At 42.5% G+C, this 27,727-nt stretch overlaps 1 protein-coding gene across 2 annotated transcripts in view; it reads right to left on the bottom strand.

Moving 5' to 3' along the window:
- prkar1b (protein kinase, cAMP-dependent, regulatory, type I, beta) overlaps window positions 1–27,727 on the bottom strand; it is a 56,571-nt gene that overhangs the window by 10,105 nt on the left and 18,739 nt on the right. For both annotated transcript variants that reach the window (XM_079564156.1, XM_079564157.1), the window contains 4 exons: window positions 12,749–12,810; window positions 8,782–8,828; window positions 6,391–6,549; window positions 1,219–1,279 (listed from right to left, as the gene is read on the bottom strand). In XM_079564156.1, the coding sequence (XP_079420282.1) occupies window positions 1,219–1,279; window positions 6,391–6,549; window positions 8,782–8,828; window positions 12,749–12,810 (329 nt within the window). The remainder of the gene's footprint in view (window positions 1–1,218; window positions 1,280–6,390; window positions 6,550–8,781; window positions 8,829–12,748; window positions 12,811–27,727) is intronic.

Below are 27,727 nucleotides of genomic sequence, written 5' to 3'. Positions count from 1 at the left end.
GAGTGGTCAGCATGACGGCTTTACTTTCCATCACGGTGGTCTCTAAGATACTCCAGGATCAAAACCACCGCGATCGAAAGTAAAGGCGTCATGCTGACCACTCATAGAGCTGCTGGGCCACTACAAGCTCGAAAACAAGCAAGAACGCAATTTCAATAAAAAGTTGCATAATGCACCTGTAAGTGGTCCACAAATTTATGTATTTACTGTTCATGTCTGTGTCAAGAAACGCATTTGAATGCACTACAAGTTGACAAAGTTATTACCTTAAAGTGTTTTACCCAGGGAAAAACAAAAGTATCTGTATAGTATTTGTGATTTCAAGGTAAATGGCTTCACATTACACCAAGAGGGCAGTAACTAAACAGGGGACGTGGTATTTAAGAGACTTTGTCGACAATTGAATAGCACTCTTCAGACTGCACCGTGAGAGGAAACGATCAACCAGGCAAGTGGTGAAACGTCTAAAAAAGTGTGACGGGTGAGTTGTTTTCTCTCCTTCACAAAACTGACATCAAGGGCTTGTACTCAATTTTGCGGCTATCTCAAAAATCAAAGACAAACATAATCAAATACCCCGCCCCGAACCTTCTTCCATTGAGAAGGAAGGAGAGTGACAGAAAGAAAAATGAGTAGGAGCACTGCTAAGAGGAATACTCAATACAGGCCTCGACAAGGTTTTGAGAAAGAGGCAAGAAGAATGAAAAGAGAGCGGGTTCGGCTAAGACCTCAATTGAGTGTATGTGTTTACTCAGCCAGCTAATAACTCTGTACAGGGGGCACGGCCTTCTTCTATACACCACACACAAACCATCAAGTGGAAGGGGACGGGACGTCAGCTCTAATTGCAACTGGTTTGAAAGTCTCATTCACCGGCGCTAACAAAGTGAGTGGCCTGTATAGCTTTGCCATTATCCAAATTCCAGGGAGAGAGAAGATTAACTTCACCCCCTTATGTTTGAACGCAGTGACAGTGCAAAGTGTGTCCGGGTGGGTATGAAAAGTTTCGAGGGGATTTACTGTATAGGAGAGCGCGCGCTCGTCTGACCCGAGCGCTGACCTGGTGAAACAACGTGCGCCACTGTTTATGTGGGCTAATCTACAGTATATGCAGCCTATTTGTCTCCACACTGAACTCCTCGACCTGCTGGTTAGCGTGCACACGTGCAAACTCGCTCATGCTACCGCTAATAAAGGTTACAGTATGCGGCCACTTACCCAAGATGGAGACTTTGCTGAGGAACTCTTCGTACATCTTTCTCTTCCGGAGCGTGCTGCCCTGCAAGACACAATGACACAACGTAATGAGTACCGTATTTTCCGGACTATTAGTAGCTCCGGAGTATAAGTCGCACCAGCCTTGGCAACTACCTGGGTAAGGAGGCATAGCTGCACCGTTTACAAGACTCTCCCGGCAGCACGTTGTTCAAGCTCTCATTTGTGAACTCGTTCCTCTCGCTGTGGCCATCGAGCTTTAAGCCCGCTATAATCTTTTAACGTTTTCTTCATTGGAGTAAGAGAAACCTCCACGCTTTGCCAGTCCCTCGCAAGTTTCTCATTCACTCCAAACTTTCTTTCTGCTGCTTGATTGCCGTTTTGTAAATCTTCAGTGGTACAGGAGAAGCAAATATTGGTACACAAGCCTAGGGCGCCCTCTAGTGTCTGTCAGTGTGAAATATATATTTTGATATATAAGTCGCACCAGAGTATAAGTCGCACCCCGAGCCAAACCATGAAAACAGTGCGACTTATAGTCCGGAAATTACAGTATTTTTGAGGACACTTCAGAGACTCAGTTGATCGAATTATACATGTACAATTACTGTCAATATCTTTTCATGTGACTGTGACGCTAAATAGCAGTAGAGTCGTTTCTGTACATTTCTTTATTTTCACACGTTTGACAGAGAACTACTACGGAACAAACTTTTAATTTCTAGGTTGTCACAGTGTGCATTGAATTGAAATTAATTTTCATTTTAACTTGTCTGCATTGTTAAATTAATCCCCATGACAGACGTGAGTTGATAACTTCATTTCTAATTGACGTCTTGAGGCGAACTTTGCCTTTCACACATAAAATAGACGCCTTTGGGTAACGTGTTATTACCGGAGTTCACGGGGTCATCCCTGTCTGAATGTGTGTAAACCTTGTGCATGACATGCTGGAGACGTGAGTGCGTGTGGCCTGTCCCACCCAGCAGGCGGGACTTTCCCTGCGCTCCTCTGTCAGGACCATCAGGTACTTCATGACAAGTCTAAATCCCCAGGACCCCCTTCAACTGTATTCTCTTTCCCCCACTCAGCTTCACTTTTACAGCGGCAAGAATAAAGAGAAAGAAGAGGGAGCAAGGAGCACCGATCTCATCTGCAGACGAGCGTGTTGCATATGGGAATGATATATCGAGGCTTGGGGTGTCTTTAGTGCAGAAGTGCCTGCTGCTGCTGCCTCTAATTTCATATAATTTCACATTTTGTCTTAAAACAGGAGAAAAAGTTCCCAAGTGAGCCAACGTCAATCTTGGAATCGTAAACAACTTGATTAAAGGAATTCGAGTCTGCATTGCCTCCCTCCTGGGTAAATGCCTTCTTGTCTATGCAGCAGTGTGTGCAGTCTGTTTTCAGTTCTGCCACTTATGTTTCACTGCTGTTTCTGCAGAGACAAAACCCCAAAGCCCATTAAGACTGTACATACAAACTCACACATGTATGCTCAACTTCTGTACGAGCACACTTTCCCGTTTACCTCCCCATAGGGCTCCTTAGATAGGCTCACCGGGCTTAAGGGCTTTCTGTGCATTACACTACACAGCGGGCAAGATTTATACCTCCGGATTAGTAGGGTATGTGACTGACACAGCAAGAACGAGTGTTTGCAAAAATTCAGATTATTCTTTTTTTTCCCTTTTTGACATCTGCCTTTTGTTAGTCGACACAGGAGGGCTTCATATTTTGTTCTGTCTGAAACTCCCCTGCTCCTGTCCTCTCGTGGTTTAAGGATGAACCAGCCTCTTTGTCTGCCGCCCGACTTTGAGGTAGGATCATCAAAGGGGCTTGAGGTGTGGAACGAAGCCAGGCTAAACCAACCGCATCTCACGCCCCATCAGCATCACCTTCATCTCCGTCCAGCACCAAACACGCCGCGCTAACATCCCCGCTGCGTTTTCACCATCATTTTGTCTCTTTTCCCCTTCATCTCGGCTTGAGTTTGTCGACTGTCTGTCACCTTGTTAATGGGCTCGCCGTATGTTTGGATACCAACGTGACACAACAGTGCGAGTATTGTACTGTACGTGATGGCCACACAGGGAACTGGAACTATACTGTTCATCCGAGGAACTTTTTTGCAAGATGAGAAGAGAGGATAGAGGAACGGTTTTACATATTACAATGTTATGGCAACGCGCCTTTGTATTGTTAAAGCACCTAGGTGTAGGCAAAGCCATAAAGCAGGTATTGTGGGCAAATGTATCACTTTTCCTTTGGATAAGTAAGTAAGTGCTTTATTTGTCATTGTACAACCGTACAACGGAATTGTGTTCAGGTGTTAGTCCTGAGCCGCTCCACCACTGTGGGCCAACCTGACCAGTATCTTTTTGGAGGTAACCGTAGCACCCACAGGAAACCTGGCTGGCTGTCTTTAGTGCTCCTCTGATCCTCTGAAACCACCTCCTGGGCTTGTCCCTGTTTCAGAGCATGGTGTCCTGCACTGGTCAGCTTCCTTCGCTCCACAACAGTCTTTCACCATCTTCTGGGAAGAGCTTAGCAGTTAATGTGTTTTATTCTCCAGTGAACAAAAGTAGGGACAGAAGGCCTATGTGGCTTAGCTTTGAGTCTTTCCCGGATACCTCCTCGTTTGTCCCTTCCTTGTTTCCTGTAGCGCCTCTTGTGACACCTCCACAGGCCCACCTTAATGTACCCATAGGCCCCGGGGTTTAAACAGAATTGTCGGCCCCCTTCCCCCCTCAGCGCAAACCCTAACCCTAACGCAAACCTATAACCCTAACCCTGAATCCCACAAAAAAACCTAACCCTGCTACTCCTACATGTATCCCTCTGGGCCAACTCCAGGTACACACGCAGGAGCGCAGCACAATCATCGCATATGGTTAGTCATGCCGCAAAGTGAAGTGACTGACATGAAAATCAATGAATCACCTTTTCTTTTTTTCCCCTTAATTCTGATAGGCCCTTGCCTATGGTAGGGCCCTGGGCTCCAGCCCCTGCTGGTAAAGGCGGCTCTGCACCTCCACTGTGCTGCAGATGTGGGGACCTCTTGGTGCCTCTTCATTGTTTTAGAAGAACAATTTTTGAGGTCTCACATAACAAACACAAAGATGTGTGCGCCTCCTGAAGGTGCAGACTGTCGGCCTTGGGCAAGACACTTCACCTACCTTGCCTCCAGTGTCTGCTCACACATGTGTATGAATGAGAGTGTAAATGACTGAGTGGTTCCTTGCTGTAAAGCGCTTTGAGTGCCTAATGCTGGTGGAAAAACGCTATGTAAGTTTAGACTATTTACCATCAACAATCAATCAATCAATCAAAGTTTATTTATATTATCAACAAAAATGTATGTGTCTTCAAACTTTTTTCCTCCCCACGGATGCTGTTCCTGTGCCATCCATTTATCCGAGCTTGGGAACCATCCCGGTGACAGTATGACGGCAACAGCCGCCCGCCTCCCTCTCTTGCTTCTAACCAGCAGCAGACCTGAGCCACTGTGCATAATTCTGAGTGAGCGAGAGACACACACGCACTCAGACACGCCGACTGCTCGTTATGTTGGCCGGCGCTGCTGCCAGAATACCGCACATTATAAAAACGGCTTTACAAATCATTGACAGCAATAATTAAATACAGCTCTGCGTAATTGAATTCTACTTTCGCCCCCGTCTCGCTGCTGCCTGCGTCGCTGCTGTTTCTTCTGCAAAAAAAAAAAAAAAAATAGCGAGAGAGCTTAAACTGGGGGGAGACAGACGACGGCGCTTCACAAAAGAAAAAGGTTACCGGGGCGGACTGTGCCCTCACCTCAACTATGCGCCACGAGCTTGGGCAAGGGCGCGTCGAGGGTCCTGCCAACTTCAGGACACTTGACACAGGGCAGACATTTTCAACCGCTAAGCAACAGCACAGCCAGATTAATGTAAGCTTATATTATGTATGGCATAAGCTGTAAAGAGCATTAGCGGAAGCATTCTGTTAGCTATGGAGGCCCCTGAAGAGCTGCGCGGTCAGTAATACGTTACTCCTGCAGCGCCCGGTGTTGTGAAGAAGTGTGACAGCCAGGGCAGAGCACATTATGTTTCCAGTTTAAACATTTAGACATTCCACCGAGATAAGCTCCTGGTGCAGCAACTACTTTAGGGCTGACCCGACGTCTCCTGCCCGGCTCCCCTCCTACCATCGCTCTTCAACTCCCTCCCGCAGAATTATAATGGGAGTAGGCACTAAGGGTGGTGCTGCTGGGGATGCTTCAGTGCCGTTAAGCGTTTAAAAAAGGCCTAAGTGGTTGTGTGGGAGAAAATATTGCGGTTAAGTAAGCGATAAGGATGAAGTAGTGCACTAAAGTATATTTTTATTATGCTTTCTAGTAATATTTTTAAACCTGAGAGACAGCAGGAGATAGAACAAGGCTTAGAAATAAGGCGGTCTCGCTTTAGATGATTTAACCTCTTAACCCCCACCGGAACAGAGCACATTTTCTCCAGTTTGGCTTTACCCAAATCTAACTGCTTCTCGGTAGAAAAATTGTGAAAATAACGACGAAAATGTGTGATGAAAGCGCAACAAAATGGCCCAAAAAGAGCAACAGAAACGTGATTAAAAAGTGACAAAAAGCAATAAAAGGGCAACCAAAAAAGCGACGCAAAAGTGATGAAAAAGTGGCAGAAATATGTAACAAAAACACACGAGCAACAGAAAAGTGATTAAAAAGCGGGATGAAAAAAATGGGAAGAAAAAGTGACGAAAAAGCCACAAAAGAGCAACAGAAAAGTGACAAAAAGTGACAAATATGTGGCAAGAAATGTGACGAAAATCCAACAAAAAATGTCGAAAAAGTTGCAACAACGCAGCAACAATGTGAGGAAAAAAACTCAATTTAGATGAGTTTTGTAGGTCTTAGCTTTCAAATGAGGTGTTACACTGGCCTAGGCTCCAGTCAAGGAGCTTTTAGATTTGGGTAAAGCTGAACTGGAGAAAATGCACTCGGTTCAGGTGGGGTTAAGAGGTTAACAAATGAAAATACTCAGACTATAACTATAAGTAAATACATGCATTATCCCTTATCCATCATTAGTTAGAATTGGCGACCTAACACCATCGTATCCTGTATTGTGAAGTGTCAATGATTATTTGCTGTATTGATATGAATCGATGCTTTTGTACCATGAGTATGCGCCGGTAGCTGTCTCGATCAATCCCCCACAGTTTTAGGTCCGTCTTGGCCTTCACAGTGGCAGCCCTCGGAGTCCCATAGATCAGGGCCAGCTCTCCGAAACTCCCTCCTTCTCCGATATTGGTCACCAAGTCCCCATTGACGTACACCTGGAGGAAAAGAATAGAAGACCAACCATCACCAAAACATTTATGTGAGCCATTCCTTTTGTCTGCCGAGACACTTTGTTAAACCTCCTCAGTTTCCGGCCCGTTTGATTTTCTCACCAGGGCTTGTCTCTTGAGTATTTGATCCAAGTTAAGCCTTTAAGTAAGACCCTTTAAAAAGCACTCTATCCCCTGTGCCTCCTCGCCCATTCCTTTTATTTCCTCTGCCCTGTCTTGTTAGTGCACTCTCTTTGATTTTGGAGTGACTGGAGGAAGGCCGCGGTTGCCTCTTTAGGGCTATTTGGGACAGATACAATAGACTTTAGGACAAAAAACTCCTTGGTACTCGCTGGCACTGTCTCTAGGGCCGTCACGATTCACCTGCCGACACACTATCCACTCCGGCGGTGACTTAATAACAGAGAAAGAAAGAGAGTGGAGAGGAAGGGTTGGTCCCGCTGGTGACTCCTGGCAGGACTCGGCTTTATCCCCAGCTCACACTATACCACCGGGACAGAGCACTTTAAATGTGACTCAAAGAGATGAGGCCATCCCAATTACATCATCCTTAAAAGTGTTCCCTCGTATTCATTTACGTGGGACAGGGGTATACCGTTTCCTGCTTTGGAATTAGTTTTATTCCCATCAAACATGTTGCAGCAACATAGGATTAAATTGTGCAGATGGTAAAGTGGGGATAAAAGAGCTGGGTTTTGAAATATTATACAATGATATCCTTCAGCTTTTTTGTCTTTAAATTTGTTTGTAATTCACTCAAAATGAAAGTTTGGAGCCAACACTTAATTTGTAGCTTTGAAGTTCAGAACATTTGTCCCTGAAGTAGAATATCCCCAACCGAACCCCATAAAGTGTTTTATTTGTCATTTGTGTAGATCATTCAGGCATGAAAGTCAGTAGTAAAGTTTTTATTGTCCAAAATATAAATAAATGTCGAGCAAAAACCTACATCGAATCCAGTTCACATAAAAAGTCTTTGTCTGGAAGACACCACAAGCACATGGCACATTTATATACTGTATCATCAAACCTTATTACCAAAGCATTCATTATCTTTAAAACACTCGAGTGCATCACAGGGTCCAATTGTGTGTAACAGGTGCTCTTTTCGAGGAAAGGTACTGACATGCAAAATTAAAAACAGAGAGGAAGATCCGAGGCACTCCATGGTTAAAGTCCTATAATGTTAACACTGGGACATGTAAAGCGTTAACATGTCAGTGCCTGAGTGGATCTTCCAACTTGTCTTTAATTCTGCATTCATTATCTTTGCTGTTTAAATGTAGCGCTGTGTTGAATACATTTGTGTGAGGTTTACATCAGTGTTGGTGCTCATCAGTTTATGGGGTAGTGGCAGATTTACACTCACTTCTAATGAAAGACATTTCAGACTTCAAAAGCCTGAAGTGCCTCCGCTGCCACTGAAAGGCAGCTCATGCCTGTGTGAAACTTAGACACTGAAGCTAATATGAAGAGCAGAATGTGTGACTAATAGCTTTCTTTATCGACGGCTTACAGAACTGTCTATATACCAAAACTAAAAATGAACATGTCAATAAAACATTGGCTTTTTTTGGTACATAATTGGTACTCATTTGGTACATAAAATGTTTTGTTACTTGTTCCAACATTTCTGAGATGTTGCGGCTCTAAATCACCCCAAGGTATCTCCTTGGTGAGACATGGAAATATTTCATGTCTTTTAATGAAGTTGGTCTGATGGCTGAGGTTAAATCAAGTTCATGTGTGAGCTATATTTAACAGGACAATCACGGCTGCCAGGATTTCTCCACTTCCTGTCGCTCCACCTTGGTGGGCAGACTCTATCAGTCGGCATGGCTCAGTGTCTCTGTACCCACTGCCTGTACCAGCCTCTGTAAGACGATAAGGCCACTTCCTGTTTAACTTTGTGACAGCTCCTCTTTTATCTTTCCACTTAACTCTATCGCTCCGTTTTAGTCGCTAAGACAAAAGACCTCCTCAGTTTGGCTCGTCCCACGGTGAGCTGAACCCTATAGGGCCGCGTTGTGATTGTCATCGGAGTGGAACTGAACTTTGTAGAGGACAAAACATACGGGCAAGCCAACACAACCCGCCCTTTGTTGGCGGGAAAGTTATCTCAGCGTGAGTTTGAAATCGTTTCCCATAAATAAATGCACAGCCTACTTGAGATTTTAATCATTATCTGAAGTGTCTATTGTTATGGCGGCTACTTACATCCACTTCTCCTTGGTCAATCACATAGAAGTTGTCTCCTTCGTCACCTGCAAGAGATAGAATATATATTATTACTGTAAAAATCATTTTCTGTGTTCATTACAGTTTTTAGCAGCTGCAGACTTGATGAATTAACAAATGACCAGACCCAGGACCAGAACCATCCGACTTAACATAACTTCCTACTAAACCAAACCCTACCCAAAGAATCATACCACCTGTATAGTATGTCTACATTAGTTTAGGAGCTTTGTTCAGGCTGAGCAAACCACAGCCTCACTCACATGATCTCTGACAGAAGCCAGGGGAAGATAATGAATGATGCAGACTTCTCGTAAGCTACAATGTATTTAAGATTTGGGAATACAATAGCGCCCGTTGTGGACTTTTTCAGCAGATTTGTCCCTCATTGTGTCTCGGTATGTTCTTTACTTGAGGAGTTGAAAGAACCCGAGCAGCCCGTGTGTGTAAAGTTCACAGGAGTTCACACGGCTAATTAATAGTGAGTAAAGAGTGCCCATCCATCATAGTGCTCTATTTGTCACTGCGATGCTCTCTCTGTCTCTGTCGGCCTGAGCTCTGTCCCGGAGTAGACCCCGGCAGCAGCCTGGCCTCTGCTTCTCTCTCTTTCATCTCGTCTATCGCTCCTCCAGATCCCCCTCGCTCTCCCTCGCTCTCCCTCTTTTCTTCTGCTCTTCCTGTCTTTTATCACGTGCGTATTCAGGTCTTTGTGTGGCACCACTCTAGCCCGAGAGTGAAGGCAAATATTTGGCTAGAGCATCCATACACCGAGGCATGCGCATTTGTTTCAACACGGCATAATTGCTCTATTGATGCTCTTTAACTTTCTCAAAGCTGCAAGACGTTTTACCTGCAAATTGGCCCAATCTTAAACGGATAATGATTATGGTTGTGGTTAAAGTGTGTTTCCTGCCTTTTTCGTATTGATCAAATAAACCATTGCACTTCTTTACACTTTAATTTCTGAACAACGATCAAATTGGTTATAATTGAGGGGCCTTAGGCGGGTAGTGTCTGAACATCGAAACAAAGGAGGTCATTTACCAAGGTTAAATAGTGCGAGCGCAAAAGGCCCCACAAATAAAATAAGTAAATAAGAAAATGCTGCATGAGCAAAAAATTACTTGGCTGCTACTCCAAGTTTGCAATGGATGACAAACTCTAGAGCTGCACAATATTTGGCCATATTACCATTATCACAATATTAGGTCATGCAGTAGCTTCATTTCAAGAAGCCACAATATACAGGTGAAAAGTTCAAAATTCAAAAGTTCATTTATTTCTGTAATGTAACTTAAAACGTGAACCTAATGTATGATATAGACTCATGGTATGCTATATGAGATATGTCAAGCCTTTATTTGTTGTGATTTGGGTTATTATGGCTCAGCTTGTAAAGACCCCAAATTAAAAATATCATAAAATCAGAATATTTTGAAAATGGAGTATGTAAGCCATACTCAGGGAAAACTCTGCAGCGAGAATTCTGACCCGCACAAACAGGAGGACCCACATATCCCCTATTTTAAAACAGCTTCATTGGCTGCCAGTGTCTTTTAGGATCAAGTTTAAAGTTCTGGTTCTAGCCTTCAGAGCCGTGCACGGTCAGGCTCCTTCTTATATCAGTGCTCTGGTCCAGCCTTACACCCCTGCGCGGGCTCTGAGGTCTGTGGATCAGAATCTGCTAAAGGTTCCACGTACGAGTTTTCGTACTAGAGGCGACCGATCCTTCCAGGCTGTTGCTCCCAGGCTCTGGAATGATCTTCCACCCTCTTTGCGCTCTATTGACTCTGTTGATTCTTTCAAAAGCGAACTTAAGACACATTTATTTGTTCAAGCTTTTAATTAGCTACTTTTGGGCTGCTATGATTTCTGTGTTGTTTTGACCCCTTTTTATATTGTATGTAATTTCTGCTTTTACTGTGTTGTGAAGCACTTTGTGCTAAGCAATAAAGATTACTTACTTGCTTACTTACCCATGGCAGAAGTTTTGGATTAATTAGCTGATGACTGGGTGACACTTTGAGCAACAATATAGTCCCTTTTCACAATATTCTAATCTTCTGAGATTTTGAATTTGGGGTTTTTATCAGCTGTGAGCCAAAATCATCAAAATTATAACAAATAAAGGCTTGACATGTGTTGAGCGTGCATGTAATGAGTCTATAGCATATATTAGTTTCGCAATTTAAGTTGAATTACAGAAATAAATGGACTTTTTAACTATATTCTAATTGTTCGAATTTCACCTGTATAACAAAATCACTCAAAGTCAAATTTAGCCAAAAAAACCAAAAAACCTGCTTGTAACTTAATGGAAGTTGCTGTACTGCAATAATATCGTTATCACTATATTCAACACAGTTATATAAACCACAATCTTTTCTCATATTGTGCCGCTCTACAGTCAATGCAATAAGTTGACACAATGATCTTATTCCCTGGTCATTAAACTAAATACATTCAATCAGTTAAGTAAAGGTTTTAGTTTTTTGGTTGAATAACATGTCATTATTTCTTAAATCCTGTAATTATTCTAGACACCCGTTAAAAATAGCCCAGCGCGCAGCAGAGGAAGAATCCATTTGTTACTCTTAAAACATCCCCACATTAATGACGGTGTGTAAGCGCCATGTCGAGAGCTGGTATCCGTAAAGCTATACAGTAGATACAGTAGCAGACACAGGGAATGACGTCCTGCATACTGTACAGAGCAGTGTATAACTATGAGCAGCCTCAGATCCGGAGCTGCTAAAGTTACTCTATCACCAAATTAGGACTGATCTGTGTCGTTAGGGAACACGAGCGCGTCCTGTTCGGCTGGTACGACCACGCACCGATGGCCTGTGGGATTCCATGCACTTGTGAAGGCTGTATTATCCGAAACAATGTGCAACGCTTTGTGTGAATGTGTTTGACTGTTTACATTGTGTCGTTTTACAAGTCTATGCGGCTGTGTGATAGCAGTTTGAGTGGGCTGCGTGGGGGCACTGGAAAAACACAGTCTGCCCTGCCGTGGATCTGGAATCCTTCAAAGACCCGTATGACCCGGGGACGCTCATGAAAGGGAGATCACACCTTTTTACCTTTTTAATCATGTGGAAACAATATCACCATTGGCACAGTATTCCTCTTATTTCCTAATTTAGAGTTGCAGAGTAAGCATCTTTCCCTTCTTTGCTCTAAAGTGCTGAGTGAATGACAAATTGAATTACCCAATTTTACAAAAGGAGAAGTGGCACAGCTTCCTAAAGAGAACATTCCTAAATAGCAACGGCAAACAGGCTGGGCGCAGAATGAAACTAATGGTTGTTTTTTCTCACAAATACGATACAGCTCTCTTGGCCATGCAAGAAGAAAGACTCTGACATGAGACCACCATTGTGGGAGGTAAAAGTATGTGAACCCTTTGGAATTCTTACATTTCTGCCTAAATTGGTCATAAAATGTGGTCTGTTATTTATTGAAATCATAAGAATGAGTAAACAGTGTCAGCTTTAACTAATACCACCCAAACAATTACATGTTATCATATTGTTTTCAATATGTAAACATTCACAGGACAGGGAGGAAAAAGTAAGTGAACCCCCGGAATCTTGCTGAACTGCAGCAGTTTTGGAAAGAGGAATGGTCCAAGATTCATCCTGATCGTTGTGCACGTCTTATCTGCAACAACGGGAAATGCAATAATTGCTGTCAAGAAAGGTCAGCCAGCTATTAGATCCAAGGGTTCACTTACTTACACTGTCCTGCGATGTTCACATGTTATGGCCAATAAAAATATGATAACATGTAATTGTTTGGGTGGTATTAGTTTAAGAAGACACTGTTTATTCATTCTTGTGATTTTAATAAAGATCAGACCACATTTTATGACCAATTTAGGCAAAAATGTGACAAATTCCAAAGGGTTCACATACTTTTTCCTCCCACTGTATAGACGTACCTTGTTGGATGACTGTTTCTCCAGCGATGTGTGTCACAGGGAACATGGCATCAAATATGTCACTAGGAAAGAAAGACAAAGTAACGATAAGCAACCCTTTTAAATGAAGGAAGGAAGAAATGAAGGAAGGGAGAAGGAAATGGACTGAATATGAGAGGAGAGCATGACACGGTTTAAAGCTAAACTTGAGCTACCTTATATATAGAATATTTTCTTTTATACTTTGCCGATAGATATGAATAAAACAACAGGCAGAGCAGGCATAATCACTGAAATAACTCTGTCATCTCGGGCCATTTTTCATTGCCAAGCAGGTAGCACCGCCAAGAGACAGCACCGGGAACTCTGGATGACCCCCAAGACACACACACACACACACACACACACACACACACACACACACACACACACACACACACACACACACACACACACACACACACACACACACACACACACACACACACCACACAGCAACCTGAATGTGAGCAAAAATGTCATCATTAGCAAACCTTAAAGGCCTTACTTTAGGTCATGAAAAAAACATGAGCGCAAGTGTCTGCAAGTCTGCAAACGTACGTTACTGAGCAAAGTTCTCCAAAACAACAAATGTAAAAGAAAAAGATAATATTAATGTTTTCTAGTTTGTTTGTTTTTGTTGAGTAAAATCAATACTTATGGTCTTTATCGTGAGGCCCTTTGTGGGTGTTGCTTTGGCCCGTGAGAGAAAGCTGACATTTGCAAAGGATCTTTTCAATAGTGCATTGAGTAAACTGCCAATATTTAGGGAGACCAAACAATGCGTCCAATCAAAGACAAATAAAACATTTTTGAGCATAAATGTATTTGCATATGTACTAAATACAAACGTAGTTGTAATTGTCCCTCAGCCCACCAGTAAAAGTTTGTTGCACCCCTGGTCTATTTACTGTGATGAAACACTTTCTTAGGCAACACTGTACAAATGTAAGAACACACAGCTACTGTTGAGTCACTGAAAGCCCCTCCTGAATAAATCTGTGGTACAGTAACCAAGAAAAAAGAAAAAAAGAGAAATTATACCCTAAGCACTTAATTTGTGTTTTTAGGGAAAGTGCCAGTTTGGCTGTTTCTAATTGGAACATTTAAATGCATGGAGCTTTCTCAGATTAACGTAGGGATGTGTTGGGACAAGAGAAAACCCTATATCCTTCCTCTCCTTCTCCCAACTCCACTTCTCACCTTGAGGGTATATTTGTCTAATCTAATCGGCAGCATAGCATTCGTTTTAAGGGAAATATAGAGGAAGAACAGGATGGATTCCTTATGAACACACATGTTATGAGAGACATTTGGGAAGATTGTTCAGGTGGTTGGTCAAAAAAACAAAAAAACTTCTTGTGTTATTTGTTAATGTGACACTGAATAAGCAACTTAAAAATGGTGGTCATGGGCCAAGTGCACAAACAGCTGTCCCCTGACTCACTTGCTCTACAACTGCCACTACCCACAGCTCACGCATCTGTGGAGAAAAAAAAAAAAAAAAAAAAGAACCAAAGCCTTTGAAGTGCAATAGAGTTGGCAACAGTGCACTGAGGTCACACTCATTATTGGCCGGGTTGATATGCATGCAACGGGGCAATAATATAGTAAAGTGAAGGCACATGACCGCATTTCAGACACAAAAAAACACGAATATCAGATCACTTTGATGGTGATTAGTCGGACCAACATCTGCAGAGTGACTCCATCTGAGCCAGCTGCACTTGTGACTTTTATTTGGGGGGATATTGGTAAATGGATAAACAAGTGCCTAATTAAAAAGAACATCAAATTTAAAACAGAACGCTTTGATTGTCCACCTCATTATAAAAAAGACCTCCAACCAGTCGGGATATATTTTTACTAAAACGTGCCTTTCAGACGTTAAAGTCAGTGAGAACCAACTTGATCCAGAAACTCTCTAAATCTATACACGTACAATTGATCGCCTTTTTTCTTTTTCAGTCATTTAAAGCAGTGGTTCTCAATCTGGGGGTCGGGACATCAGATCATGTAGATAAAATATGCATATTTTTATTAGCATATAATCTAATATTTTACTGTAGCATGTGTGTGCTATTTTACCAGAGAGCCATTATTTGTATGTAATTGGATGAATTTTACTTCAGCCATTTGTTTTTTTTCTTTGTTTTTTAAAAATTATGTAGACTAATGTGCCTATTTCTCATGGTGTGACCAGGGCGGGGGGGGTTACGAACCCCTTTAACAGCTATATTGGGGGTCGTGGCTCCAAAAGGTTGAGAACCACTGATTTAAAGTGTATTAGTTATGAGTATTTGTTAGAACTCGTGCTGGAAGTCGATCTGTCTTTGTAAAGCGGAAACCTTGTGTCTGTCCTGTGATGATGACAGTGATAATGATGCATTAGCAGAGCCAGGCACACAGCCATCAAAGACACAGTTCAGGTAATTACCCTTGACCGCCTTTCGTATAGCACGGGCCAAAGCTCCGCGAGCCGCCCTCAACGCACCGCTGAGCCCAACAAAGACTCTCCTGCGCATAATTACTTCCCCTGTCTTTACCTGTCCCTCTTTCCCTTTTCTTCGTCCCCCGACTTCCTCCATCACTTTTTCTCTCTCAATTACCCCTTTCTTCCATCGACTTATCCGCCTCGTCCTCCCATCTCCCGCTCCATCGCCCCTCCCCGCCTGTCACAGATGGGGCGATTAATCTTGCCCTTGTGCTACCTGTAGTCTTCGTGACCTTAAAAAAGCCAAGAGCCCTCCTCACAATGGGTGTGCTGTTCTTGACACAGACGGCCCCCAGACACTGTGGGGGCCCGAGAAACACAATACAAGGCTCCGGCTCCAAGGTTCAGATGCAGAGATACTATGGCAGTCATGCCCAAAAATGCAAACATGCAAAATAAAAGCTTGTTCATCCTCACAATGATTTTGATTTCATTTGAGTCACGTCTAAATGACATCACGCTGACTGTTCTAATCTGATTCCTTTCATGATCCGAGGGAAAATGTCAGAACTACTGCACAGTTTTGGAACAATATACAAACAATTTTAAAAAGTGGGTGCATTTAAACATGTCCAGGAGCATAAACATTCAAAAAAAAAAACGAAAGAAAGAAATATTGTAGATGTATGTCAATCATTAAGTTTAATCACAAACCCAAAAGATGTGTATGAGAGACCAAACTACAGATCCAAATGAGCAAAACGTAATCATATGTATTTCTCAAGCAGAAAAATGTGACATATAATAGCCTTGTTTATAGAATAATAACTTGCACAAGCATTTAATTCATCCGGTGTAGAGTCGGAGTGGAACAACTTTTGCAATAACAGCAAAGGGAACTTCCCAGCACTCTGTGTGCCACAGCTTGGCAGCACGGTGCCACTGGTTTGGCTTGTGCACTGTTCAAACCATAAGTGCTCGAAGGATTAATTTTCACTTCCACAGCATCCACAGTCATTTAGACAACTGCTGCTGGCGGATAAACAATGGTCTTTGTTACATAACGACATGAAAACGCTCGGAACATAAACAACATTATGATGCAGACTAAATTAACACATTGTTTGAAAGCTGGATGGGAAGTAAACATAAACATATAGTAATTATCAGTCATAAAATGTGTAAATAGTCATAAGTATAGTGTATTTAACTCTATTTTACAGTAAAGATTAGAGCAGCACAGTTAATCACCATCGAATCCTTGTTAAGCGTTGTTCAGTTGATACAGACATCAAACTAGGGGGTGTGGCCTAGTGAGGGGAAAGGAAGTTTATTCTGGAAATCATTATTTTTCACTCTTTTTAGACGTTTTCTGGCAGACTATAAGCACATTCAGTACATACAAATAAAGTCAAGACAAAATTGGGCCATGAACGCTTTCACCGAGCAGATTGCGGGAAGAAAAAGCAACACGCAAAGTTAGCCGTTAGCTTGTAGAATGAAGCTAACGTTAGAATTATGGTTAGCATTAGGTGTTATTGTTGCACCACTTTGCTCCTCTCCGTGTCTCATTTTTGGTAAAAAAAAAAAATACATAGCATTAGTTAACCTCTTAACCCCCACTTTTATTTTCTCCAGTTCGGCTTTACCCAAATCTAAAAACTTCTTACAGCCAATAGGCCAGTGTAACGCCTCATCTAAAAGATTTTTCTTGGTGTTTCCTGGTGTTGTTGCCGCATTGTTGTCACTTTTGGGTCACTTTTTTGTTTTTTGTGATTATCTGTTGCTTTCTCATCCTCATTTACGTCTCATTTTTGTTACTCTTTTGACACGCTTTTAGATTTGGGTAACGCCTGGATAATAACTGGAGACAATGTGCTTGTGTAGGTGGGGGTTAAGAGGTTAAAGGAGAGGTGGAGTAAAAGGTGAGAGAGTTTTCCCCCTCGACTGTGGCCATTTGTGGACATTCCCTAAGATGTTGTCTGTATCTATGGTTGCGTGAGTAATGCTAACAACAGCACTGTTCACACTGGCCCATCTCACAGCCTCTTCAGTCTTACATTAGGGAGAGCACTGCTGAGTCTCGTTCCGTGCCCGGTCCAACTGACTGAAAGATCTCTTTTCATCCTACGGAATTCTGATTCTCTGTATGAGCTTCTCATATGGTGGAATTGACAATAAAGCTGATTGAACTGACCCGGTACCAAGCCGCAGCGAAACATTCACGACAGTAAAACGACCCAGTATAGACACAGACGGCATCTCGCCCATATATGGTCATGTTTGAAAACAGTTAAAGGGGAAAACAATTTGGAGAAAAATCTAAACTTTTTCTAATTATTCAAAACAACAAATGCTGAATTATGAATATAGTTTTCTGCTAAATAAAGATACAAAGACATGGAGAGGAGCAAAGTGGTTCAACAGCCCATAAATACATAGATAACGGAGAATGCTAACTGGATGCTACATGTTAGCATCGTGCTAATGGTTAGCTAGCGCTAGCTATAACTGCCGTTTTTTTCTCTTCAACTGAACAATCTGCTGTGAGAAAATATCCATACGGACCCGATTTACACTTGACTTTATTTATGTGTGATAAATAAGATCATATTCCACCAAAAAAAAAAGACAGTGGAAAATTGTGTTTCTCTAAAGATTCTATTTTCCCCCTTGGCGAAGCCACACCCCCTTCTATGACAAGATGCCGTCTGTATCTATAGATGACAGTTTGAGAACCTTTGTCAAAAAGCCACAATAGTGATTCCTTGTTCCACAGTTAATATGACGGATCATGCTTCAACAACAGCTGTATGGAAAAGTGATGAAAGCTACTTGTTGTTAGTGGGAAACTATTAGTCTGGCATCTCCTCTGCCCAAACCACACCAACGCACACAAATAAAGCAAAACGATAAACCTCAAATTCCATTGTTGCCTGTTTATACAAGCACGCTGCAACTTAGTGTTAAAGACCAGATAAGATTAAAACCAACGGGGCTCTAGTCTGCATTCCACGCCAACCTATTATTACCATCTCCTCCGCATTCCCAGCGACTGTACCAGCAGGTTGTCGGACTATACAATTTGTTTCTCTTATGTCAGCGCGTGTGTTAAAAACTACTCATGATCGCGGTGAATGCAGCTGTTTACAAGACTATTGTGTTATAAGCGTGATATCACAGTGCGATGGAAAACGCTTTTATGGGGAACACTAAGTGGCTTATAGTTTAATGTCCACAGTTAAAAGCAGCCATGGAAAAACAAACCCACCCCAGTGTACGCTGTCTAATTACATAAAGCTACACAAGCGGAGACTTACTGACTGACAGGGCTGACAATAGGCAGCTGTGTGAGAGTGTGTGAGAAAAAATGGAGATGAAGGAACGGTAATTATAAAGCATCGGAGCATTCGAGGAGGATATTTATGACATGAAAGCTCTTGGCACGCGCCCCGTCTTTCCCCCAAGCTTCAGAAAATGTGAGGGACAGGGCTGTGCCAGCTGCTGCAGCCCCGACGAGCCGCTCGGTTCCTAGAGTCCAAAAGCAGCAATACAGGCTGAGTCAACAACACTGTGTGGTTGGAGCGAAACAGGAGACAGGGGCCATTTCTTCACTGGACTTGCATAAACCCAACCACAATCCATAAAAATATTAATGCTATGATGGTAGAATACAGTATTGCAAATGTGCTAAGACTTTTTTTTACATATTATGATCTGTTTTTAAAGACTCTCTGTTATTGATTGCAGCTGCGTAACTGTCCCTGAAGAAATGCTACAAGTGTTGACAGTATCGATACTTCGGTATTGGGACATATTGCAAAACGATATATTGTCCCAGCCCTACTATGCAGTGCTCACAGACATTTCCTGCAAGTCATCAAAATAAAACTGCAGCAAAACAAGCGCTCCTCACAAGAAGTAACTATCGGACAAGTGACATAATATGTTCATACTTCATACTTTTTCTTATGGTCAACATTTTGGGATGTGGTGAAGAACTGAAGGAAGCAGTGTTAGGGAAATGGTTATTTTCACTTCCTTATTCATAAAAAAATCCAAAATGGCTTCTCGCACATGGGCTGGTGCTATTATGATGATACCCAATGGTGGTCAAGGTGATCGTTTGTTGGATGTTGTTCTTTAGACCAAAGGCGAAGCAGCGCAGTGTTAAGCCGTCACACCTGGATTGTATAAGCCCGGGGTTTATAAGGGTGTAAATGTGCATCCTGTTGCCTGAAAGTATGCATGTGTCTTTAGTTATTTGTGAAGTGTAGCCGCAAAAGCACCTGTGCAGAGGGCGTGATCTCAGTTAAGAGCATGCTGCCGTCTTCTGAATATGGAGACCACCTCAGAGAAAGAGAGAGCAAGTTTTGATCGGGCTGAGGGTTTCCCAGATGAAGCATTGCTCAAGAGGGTTAGACGCCTTGAGATGATTACTGGATAAATGGATTAAATGGTGGTGACAATGACAGTTAGTGATTAAATCAGAAGCACAAATCACAGATGAAGAAATGCAATCCATCTATGGAATCTTTATTGTATGATTGTGTAAGTGGCGCAATGACTTACTTTGCTTTTATAACACCAAGTAACGGCTTTTAAATAGCCAGGTATTAAGAGTATTAAGAGAGTTTAGGGTTATGCAATATGACATTCGGATTTTCGATTACATTTTTTCCCATGAAAGAAAACACATGAATCTTCAGCGCAAATTCAACCTGAGAGACCTACCTGGAGCATTCATTCATTGCCTCGTCACCAGCAGCTCTTCACCAATCATCCAATCACAGTCATACCTCAAGGTGCACCTTTGCGACAGCCAATCACCGCAGCTACTCATTTCTGCTTCAGCCATTCATCGCCCAGGATCCCCTTCTCAAGCTTCCTCTCCATCACTAGGCCGTTTCCCAGCTGTGCTGCGACCCTCCTCCGCCCCTCCTCGACTCTGCTTGTTGTTGCCAACTGGCCGCCCCGGGTCTCATCCTTAACCACCACCAGCTCCGGGGGAGGACTCTGTCTATCATTCATCATCGTCATGATTTTCATATCGTCAATGCAATCTTCTGAGCCCCAATTACGATTCATGTACAATAAAACTTTCCTAATGCCACTCTGCTTCTGTGAGTCATTTCAGCTTGAAATAAATATTAGATTTACTAACATGGTTCAGAAACATAGGCCTGTCGAATACAAAACCCAATGCTGATAAGACTGACCAAAGTTGAGCTTGCAATCCGGTTAAAATCTTATTAGTTGCAATCAAACTGATTGACGCATAATTCTCCATAAACAAATTTTCTCGAAAATATTTTGTTTCATCCTGAACTCCACTTTCTTAGCAAAAACATTTCATATATTTTGTTACTTCCTCAACCTCAATGTCTTAACAAACATACCTGATATGTTGCATACAGTATATATACATCTGAAAGTGCCCCAGCTTTCTGCAATAAGGCTGAAATCACACAGAATTGACCTTGTCACCTTGCAGCTTGCACTGCTGCCAATCTCAACTTCATGGGAAGGCAATCTGCCTCTCTCACCCCCGCCTTATACACAGATTTTTAGCCCAGGTTCTTTGTTCACACTGCTGTGGCACTGGCATGGCAAAAGGAAGGCCTGAAATAGGAGAGAGGAGGTGGGAAGCCAAAACCACTTGAGGGCAGTTCACGAAGACGGACATAGAGCTGGTAAGTCGCACCTAGATGAAGTTGACCACAAGACCAGGTCAGACAAACAGACACCTTCACACCCACACACAGACCAGAGCATCAAATCTGACCCTGCTGCTGTAATGCTAATCCTATAGGTCAGGGGTAGGCAACATCAGGCACAAATTCGGCCCTCCAGCATAAAACCTTTGGCCCCCAAGAGAATTTTGAAGAAACATTTATTCAAAAATCAGAGACCAAATACATGAAAAGGACTCTAAAATGTGGAAAATACTGTCAATATTTTCACATTTCCCAGCAAAACACCCTATTAAGTCATATATTACGTGCAAAACTTATATTTGTAGAAAAAAGGTGCTTTACTTTGGGCTACTATTGTGTGTTTCGGCCCTTGGTGTTTTGGCAATGAAGAAAATCGGCTCTTCGTGACACAAACTTGCCTAACCCTGCTATAGGTGCTGTAGGTCTGGGTTCATTGTGGTTACTTCAGGGAATAGGCAACGGCGGGCATTTCTTTGTAAACCCTAAATGTCAAACATCAACATGTGAAGCATCTTGATGTAATGTGACAGCTTTTATTGGTTGTTCAATGGAGTTTAATTTTAACTTTACAGGCAAAATCCTCCATGTTTGATGTAACTACAGCCAACGTCTATAGTTGAAAAAATAAATAAAGCTCTGTTAAAACTGAGAAGATGTAGCTGGATTTTGGATTTGCAATGTTGCTATGCTCAAGCTCAAAAGAGTAGATTACAGACAAAAAGTATAGAATAAAGAAGTAAGAAGTAAAGAAGTAAAGAATAAAGTACAATGTTAATACTGAAGGAAGGGGTTATGGTCACAGCACACATGTAATGCTGGCCTCAACCTCGGAGATCGATTCCCGACTCCAACAAGCCGATCCTACCACTCGTGACCTCATTTCGTGATGCTTACTGTTCCATTAAATAAAAAAACTAAAATGTCAAACAGCCTAGATATCTAATATGGAAGGTAGCTTGTAATCTTAAATGGATTTATTTTTTTCATTTTGTTAACAGTGGACTATTTCACAAGTCTACCTGAGACACGCCACTTAGGTCACACTGAAAACATCGGAAATATGTCCGCTCCTCTCCTTCCTTTCCCCATCACTCTCTGTCACGTCTGAAGTGATTATAGTAGTGCCGTCAATAAATTTCATCAATGATTTTCTTTATACTGTCACTCACGATCACTTTGTCTTGCATTTTTTTCACACATTGCTAATGCCCTCTTTGTTGTTGCCCAGGGGAATAAAGCAGCGGGCTCCTTCCTCCACTCAGAGGTAAAAAGGGTCAGTTTGAATAAGGTGTTGACATGACTTAAGCCTCTGCCCCTCTGATGTGTCTGCCACTGGAATGAGACAGGGAAAGGCCGCGGCGGATCGAGTTTCAGGGCATTCCAAGTAGTTACAAATGTATTACCTGCAACATAAAACAAGACTATATGTTGTGGACAAGTGTCAGCGCTAGTTCCCCAATTACCCGGCCCTGGACTTATCTTTAAGTCTATCTCACGCTGCATATCCTGACACGTCGCTAAACATCACAGGGGTGCGCCGCACTCCTTTGGGGCATGTTTTTTCTTCTTCTGTACTCCAGGTCTCCACATACGACTCAAGCACAAGGACATGGAGGTGTTAGGAGGCCTATAGGTTTGAAGGTTTTATAGAAAAACAGACATGGAGACAGAGATATAGGGGTATTAGCTTGTGAGTAGTTGACAAGCAATCAACACTGTGTTTAAAATGTGTGATATAAGGTCGAAACAGTATTAAATATATCAAGGTTTTGCTGTAATGTAGCAGTTTTCTCTGCTCAAGGCCACTGTACAAATGTTACGCTGCAGAAGTAATTTAACAAAGTTTGTGCACACTGATGAAATAATTATGGAAAACTTGTCAGGTATAAGGTTTAAATACTAGTTTGCCATCTACTGTTAAGTCAGTAGTTTTTAGTTGCCTCTGATGTAAAAAACGAATGGTAAAAAGAGCGCTGTCTCCATACTGGGCGACTAATCCGTCACTTGTGGTAAGATCTATGTAGGGCACAGCAGGCCCTTTGTTGCGGTTAAAACTGAGAGGTGTTTACACAGCACAGCACATTATACCTGCCCCTTAATCTGAGACGGGGGGAGGGAGGGAGGGGTGGGGGGGGAATAAATGCCTGAAGAAACGGAAAGAGTGAGGAGCAGATTAGCAGATGGAGAGAACTGAACGAGAAGAATCCAGCGCTAGAGGCTACGGCATTGCAATCCTATGTGTGTGCAGTGTTTGTGTGCATGTCTGAACCTTATTGCGCACGCCTCTTACCTCAGACGCTCAATAGCAGACGTCTGACTGACACCAGGACTTCCCAGCTGTAAAAAGGGGGCCGGCATTCAGGGACTGAAGATCTGGACTGTGTTGAGCAACCCACTGGCACTTTGTGTATAAAAGCATGGAACGCACTCAGTAACACGTAGCCGGCAGATGCTTTCATTTGACAAATACCTACCGCTCTGAAATAAACTGTTATGGACTTAAATGGAGCTGTTCGAGCGGCAATCCATGGTTAGTTCTGTATGCTGGAGCTTTAATATCGGCATTCACTGCAAATTGAGGCAAAAAACTATGATGACACATGACACACGTAGCTGCACTCTTGGTCTGTTCCTCAGGCCAGCCACCTGATGTTGATGTGTCTTGTCATCTGAGTTAAGCAAGTTTTGGTGATATCTTTTAACCGAGAGAGGTAGAACGACGGTCTTGTCTGCAATCCCAGTTTCAGTACAGTATTCTGGGTGCTTAACCTCTCAAACCCCACCAAGCTTAAAAAAAAAAAAAAGCATCAAAATAGTGATGAAAACGCAACAACAAAGTGTCAAAAGAGCAGCAAAAAATGTGCTGGAAAAGCAAAAAACAAAACAAAAATTTGAGGAAAAACATGGCAAAATAGCAACAAAATCACGACAAAAACGCTTCAAAAATGTGACCACGTTTTGTTGGTATTCGCTTTCAAATGAGTGATTACAACTTTGCTGTCCAGTCAAGAAGCCTTTAAATTTGGGTAAAGCTGAACTGGAGAAAATGAGCTCGGTTCAGGCGGGGGGTTAGAGGTTAAAAGTAAAATGGCTTCTCCTCCCAGTTTTTTGCGCAGTCATATGTCTACCCCTTACCCCTGAACAAGGAGATCATTTTCTTCCCTGATTAGTGTCGGGACTGTGTATACTATATTTACCTTTGTGGTCAATGTTGTTTGAGCGCTTATAGGCTCTACAGTAGAGTTCCTTTATCCACTTTGGCTTCGTTGGGCAGAACTATCTGGATGGATATATATAAAATTATAGCTTTCACACTCCAACTTGACAAGCCCTTCTCCTGACCATGAGAGGACGATTACTGCCAGGAACTCAACTGCAGTGGCACCCACAAACCACTAAGGAGGTCATGGGAGAATTAACACGCTGTAACTGGGCCGTTGTCCATGCCCGTGCACTGGAACCTATCACTGTAGCATACACAAACGGACTGGATGTATACAATAGGAGGCAGTGAGCGGGCTAGACCGGGCTAATGCGAGGTGGTCAGTGCGTGGGCCCGGGTGAACTATATAGCCACTGAAGGGTTGCAGGGACGTGATGTTCTCGCAGTTAGGGCCATGCACTGGCTTACAGTTATGCATCCTCACGTGTTCGGCCTGTGCGATTATAAACACGGAATCAAACATGGATGTGATTCGTGATCAGATGCTTCTGGAAACACAGCAATCAATGGATAATAACAGCAAAGTCTGAATTCAACTAAAGATGAACGCTGATCTAAACGACACCCTCAACAGAGTGTTTTCAGTCCCTTTTTAAAAACAACTTTACTCCTCTGGCTTCTAACTCCCTGTATGTTGTGTGGCCTTCTGTAAAGTGTTGTCTTTTTCCATGTATTTTATTTGGTTGATACGTATTACTTGGGGCGGGCCATACCGTATCGCATATCGTTAAAACATTTTTATATCGTTGTAATTTTTGATATCATTGTGGACATGATATAATTTATGTTACGTTCAGCTGCATCAGAGCAGATCATGAGTAGATCCTATTCGTGAGGAAATTAGTATGGCGCAAAAAAAAAAAAAAGATAGGCGTAAGGCTGGGATTTTCAAGTAATTTGTCCACTGTCAACTATATCGTCAAATAATCATAAATAATAATAAAATCGTTATCATAATATTTATTTTTTATATCATGATATAGATTTTAAGCCGTATCGCCCTGCCCTACTTATTACCACCGCTATGTTTTGTTTGTTTTTTTCATATTCAAGCATGTGCAGCTTAGATTGTAAAAGGTGTACACAGTGGGAATCAACAGATTAGATTGAAGATTTAAAAAACAGTGAGTGGTTAGTGCTCGTGCCCCACAGCAAGGAGGTCCTGGGTTTATTTCCCAGACCGTGTGGGAAAACAAATCAAAGCAAATAAGCGTAAACATAGCCAGGTCAGCGTATGTTTCTGTTAGGGACATTTTGAAGAGAAAGCAAAGTTTAACCTCTTACCACCCAGCACATCTTCTCCAGTTTGGTTTTACCCAAATCTAAAGCGTCTCAACTCGAGCTTACAGCCTTTAGGTCAGTGTAACGCCTCATTTGAAAGCAAAGACCTAGTTTTTTTTTCAGCATTTTTGTCATGTTTTTGTAGTTATTTTGTTGTTGTGTTTTTGACGTTTATTGTTGCTTTAACATCACCTTTTTTTTTTCATTTATTTTTTGATGCTTTTTTTCATCACTTTTTCATGGTCACTACTTTTTTGCTGCCTTTTCGCATGTTTTTGTCACTTTTTTGTTGCTCTTTTGTGGCAATTTTGCTTTCTCTTTAGTTGTATTTTGTGTCACTTTTCCATTGTGTTATTGTTGCTTTTCTGGCCCATTTTTGTTGCTCTTTTGCCGCTTTATTTGTCACTTTTTGTTACGGTTTCGTCCTTCCCTTTATATCTTCGCCATTTTGACACTTTTTTAAGCTTTTAGATTTGGGTAAAGTCAAACTGGAGAAAATGTGCTCGGTTCAGGTGTGGGTTAAGAGTTAAAGAGGTCACTGATGACTCGCCAGTTCCTGATTCACTGACAGATCAAAAATGGGATATCACACAATACAAACGATTAAAAAAAATGCAAAAACACCAACAACAACAACGACATTCATTTATTATACTGTAGCTGAACGTGAAACTTGCTTCATAAAGTGATGGTATTGGTGGGGGCAGGGGAGTAGGTGGCAGAGGGGGGGGGCGACGCAGATTCAGACCTACAGCTCTCCCGCGGTGAATGACCTCATCGCCTGGCCCCTGGCATTGTGGCCGCTGCACAAAGCCACGCGGGGGGAACACAAGCGGAGAAAGGTGACTACACACATGAACGTGGGGGGAGGGCATGCGGGCGCGAGTTTGGACGTAGATGTGAATGTACGCGATGGGAGAAGAAACACAGGACGGGGAGCAAGAGGGGGCGTTCGGGGAAGACCACCAAGATGTCAAGGAACAACCGGAACGAGGACGCGCGGCGGGTAAATGAGCGAGACAGGAAGCTAAACACGCACCCAAACTCGCAGGGTAAACAAAACGCAACGCAAAGGTCTAATTTGTTCATGTTGCTGTTATTACACAGCCCACCGTAAAAATACAAAACATCATCGGGTCAGAAGTAGCACCTGAACACACAGAAGCCCCACATGAGGACGGGGAAGTAAGTGCACTAAAGGGGAGGCTACAGGGCACTTCCTATGTACTCACCAAATCTACATAATGAATGAGAAAACAACTACAACTGTATGTACGCCCATTCACTTGTATTACATCCTGTTCTGTCTGTGCAACTGCAGGAGGAAGTGTTGATAGAGTCACTAGCAAAACAAATAACACCAGTGCAGCACAATAGTCTCTCTAGTCTCAACATCCTTTGCAAACAACTAAATATCTTGTCTCTGGACGGTTTCTATCATGTACAAAAACCCTGTAACTTTTTCTGAAATGCATGTGATTCTTGTTTAACAAAATACAGCTTTGTAAAATGCTAAATGGCCGTTCTGTGCCACCTCGCCTTACGTATAGATGAGAGCTAAGGTGATCGCCATGATAAGGTAGTTCTGAGTAAGTCACCAGATAGCATAACAGGGCACGTATCCATCTCTCTCCGGTTGCAGCCTCTTTGTTGTTTTGGTCTTTCACACCGATCTTAAATAAACTCTAGAGGGAACATGAGACGCGGCGCTCCGCTCCCGCGCTGGCGAAGTGTCGCCGCTTGGCCACTGTGTTGATATAAGCTTCTCTATTTATTATTCCTTTACACGGGGCAGACACAAACCCAACGCCGGGAGTTCGTACACTAGGCAAAATAGAAAAGGATGGTCCGTGTCCATCGGCAGACACCAGGAGGGGAAGGTGCAAAGGTCGAGGCTCAGGGGGCAAAGGTCAACTGATCTGTCACTTCATCAACTCATTACTTTAGCTGTTAATTGGAGGATTAAAACTGGCAGGATAAAGTAAGTGCTCAAATCCCTTTCTCAGTTGCAACATGGACACTTTCATTAAAGGGACTATACAGAGTTTAAAAATTATGTATTTTCCTCCACTTACATGTTCCGGCAATGTCCTAATGTGTAGAATGAGCCCAGACCTATTCGTCTGAAGTGCTGTCATGCACAAGCTTAATATAGAAGGTGCCGTTACACGTATGATCTGAGGTGGCAGTAGTGAGTATAAAATGGTCAACTTGCATCCAGCCCCTTTAAAGGAATAGGCCACTGTTTTTGCATACTGAGATATGTTCTTACCTAAGATTAGACAAGTTGATGCTTACCTGTCTGG

The sequence above is a fragment of the Gobius niger genome, assembly GCF_951799975.1.
Source record: "Gobius niger genome assembly, chromosome: 10".
NCBI lineage: Eukaryota > Metazoa > Chordata > Actinopteri > Gobiiformes > Gobiidae > Gobius > Gobius niger.
The sequence above is the reverse complement of the archived record's forward strand: the minus strand, read 5'-3'. Positions and strand labels throughout refer to the sequence as shown.